Source organism: Rattus rattus, chromosome 18 (assembly GCF_011064425.1).
Source record: "Rattus rattus isolate New Zealand chromosome 18, Rrattus_CSIRO_v1, whole genome shotgun sequence".
Lineage (NCBI taxonomy): Eukaryota > Metazoa > Chordata > Mammalia > Rodentia > Muridae > Rattus > Rattus rattus.
In genome coordinates, this window is record NC_046171.1 from 29,091,093 (window position 1) to 29,093,731 (window position 2,639).

At 45.5% G+C, this 2,639-nt stretch overlaps 1 protein-coding gene across 1 annotated transcript; it reads left to right on the top strand.

Moving 5' to 3' along the window:
• The first annotated feature begins 1,731 nt into the window (after window positions 1-1,731).
• On the top strand, window positions 1,732-2,356 carry LOC116887262 (transcription factor BTF3-like). Its single transcript, XM_032888828.1, has one exon. The coding sequence runs from the start codon at window positions 1,836-1,838 to the stop codon at window positions 2,319-2,321; it is 486 nt and encodes a 161-aa protein (XP_032744719.1). The 5' UTR covers window positions 1,732-1,835; the 3' UTR covers window positions 2,322-2,356.
• Window positions 2,357-2,639: the final 283 nt, after the last annotated feature.

Here is a 2,639-nt window from a genome sequence, read left to right on the forward strand (position 1 = left end):
AGGCAAAGAAGTTAAAGAAGTAATAGGTTTGTTGTCTAGTGACAAGACCCTATTTCTGAAGACTGCACACACCTCGGATGAAGGATAAAGAGAAACTGATGGGAACCCAGCTGGAAGCTTACTCCTTACTGGCCAGCTTCGACAGTGCCGGATAGCATTATTCAGACTTCTAGGGAAATAAAGTAGTCAGTGGATTTACTAGTTAGTTTTGAATCCTGCATATGTCAATGCCAACTTTCCAGAAAAGACATATCCATTGGTATAATAATGGCATGGTCGTTATGGAGGTAAACTACTCCCTGGTTGGTTTTAAAGAACACTGCATAAGAGAAACCCATTATTTCTAATACCATATCTGTGGTTTAGAAAAACCCAAAGCAAACAAACCACCACCAACAACAAAAAAAAACAACGGCTAAGAAGGTCATACATCCTAATGATAAACCGAATCTTAGAAAAAGGGGTATATCATCATCAAACAGCCTTCTAAAAGATCCAAAGACAAAAGCTACCCTCAGTTCTAATAAGAAAAATCCCTTTTTGCCGCAAGATAGAGGTGAAATGCAGTGACTCGTACCTATATACAATGTGAATTAAACACATGAAACTCAAGACGGATGATCAAAATGCGAATGCTTCACTCCTTCTTTAAAAGGGGAACAAGAATACCCTTGGCAGGGAATAGGGAGGCAAAGTTTAGAACAGAGGCAGAAGGAACACCCATTCAGAGCCTGCCCCACATGTGGCCCATACATATACAGCCACCCAATTAGACAAGATGGATGAAGCAAAGAAGTGCAGGCGGACAGGAACCAGATGTAGATCTCTCCTCAGAGACACAGCCAGAATACAGCATAGGCGAATGCCAGCAGCAAACCACTGAACTGAGAACGGGACCCCCGTTGAAGGAATCAGAGAAAGGACTAGAAGAGCTTAAAGGGGCTCGAGACCCCATATGACAACAATGCCAACCAACCAGAGCTTCCAGGGACTAAGCCACTACCCAAAGACTATACATGGACTGACCCTGGACTCCAACCTCATAGGTAGCAATGAATATCCTAGTAGAGCACCAGTGGAAGGGGAAGCCCTTGGTCCTGCCAAGACTGAACCCCCAGTGAACGTGATTGTTGGGGGGAGGGCGGTAATGGGGAGAGGATGGGGAGGGGAACACCCATATAGAAGGGGACGGGGAAGGGTTAGGGGAATGTTGGCCCGGAAACCGGGAAAGGGAGTAACAATCGAAATGTAAATAAGAAATACTCAAGTTAATAAAGAAAAAGAAAAGATGTGAATTAAAAGGGCGGTGAAAGACACAACCCCCCCAAACAAGACATTTATACAACCCACTTAAGGCTCAAAGAACGTTACAGAAGAAGGAATAAGGAGGACATACGAGCCAGAAGATTGGGAGAAAAACTGTGAAACACTGTCTTCTAAGCACAATAGAGACACAGCTATCATGAACTTACATCACCTGCATCTGGCGTTGGGGCTATAGAAGTTAGAATAACCAAAGAACCGGGTAGGGGTGGGGAGCGGCTCACAGGGGCCTAGCACTTGCTGATGAATTACTAGCAGCTAACAGGATCCGGAGGAAGGAAAGCATCATTTCTAGTTGTGCACAGACTCTTGAGCCCACCAGGCTCTAACGGATCGTTCCAAATCCACAGTCACAGAATAAGGCAAAAAAAAAAATCGTGACCGTTAAAAAGACGTTTGTAGGCTGCCATCTTGCGTCCCCGCGTGTGCGCGCCTTCTCTCAGCTGGTCTGCCCGAGACCCCCTGAGCGCGAACCTTAGTCCCCCGCGCGGCCCCATTTCCACTCCGACAAGATGAAAGAAACGATCATGAACCAGGAAAACCTCGCCAAACTGCAGGCACGAGTGCGCATTGGTGGGGAAGGAACTGCTCTTAGAGAGAAGAAGGTGGTTCCCAGAACAGCCACGACAGACGATAAAAAACTGCAGTTCTCCTTAAAGACGCTAGGGGTAAACAACATCTCTGGTATTGAAGAGGTGAACGTGTTTACAAACCAAGGAACCGTGGTCCATTTTAACAACCCTAAAGTTCAGGCGTCTCTGGCAGCAAACACCATTCCAGGCCACGCCGAGACAAAGCAACTGACAGAAATGCTTCCCGGCACCCTCAACCAGCTTGATGCAGACCGTCTGACCAGTCTGAGGAGACCGGCGGAAGCTCTGCCCAAGCAATCTGTGGATGGAAAAGCACCACTTGCTCCTGGAGAGGAGGAGGATGATGATGAAGTTCCAGATCTGGTGGAGAATTTTGATGAAGCGTCTAAGAACGAGGCAAACTGAACCGAAGCGACTTCTGAAGAAGGTGACACTTGGCAGAAGTTACAACAGGAGCTGCTGTTTTATATCATGACTGCTTTTTAAAAAAATTTTGTTTATTATGGATCTGATAAAATCTAGATCTTTAATATTTTTAAGCCCAAGCCCCGCGGACACTGCAGCTCTTTTCAGTTTCGCTTAAGCCTAATTCATTCTTTGCAGCAAATTAAGCTGAAGACACCTGGGAATAAAGTTTGGAAAAGGTTAATAAAATTCTTTGCCTAGTTAAAAAAAAGACGTTTGTAGGAAAGAAAGGGAGCTAGAAAAGGTAGGAGGAAGATA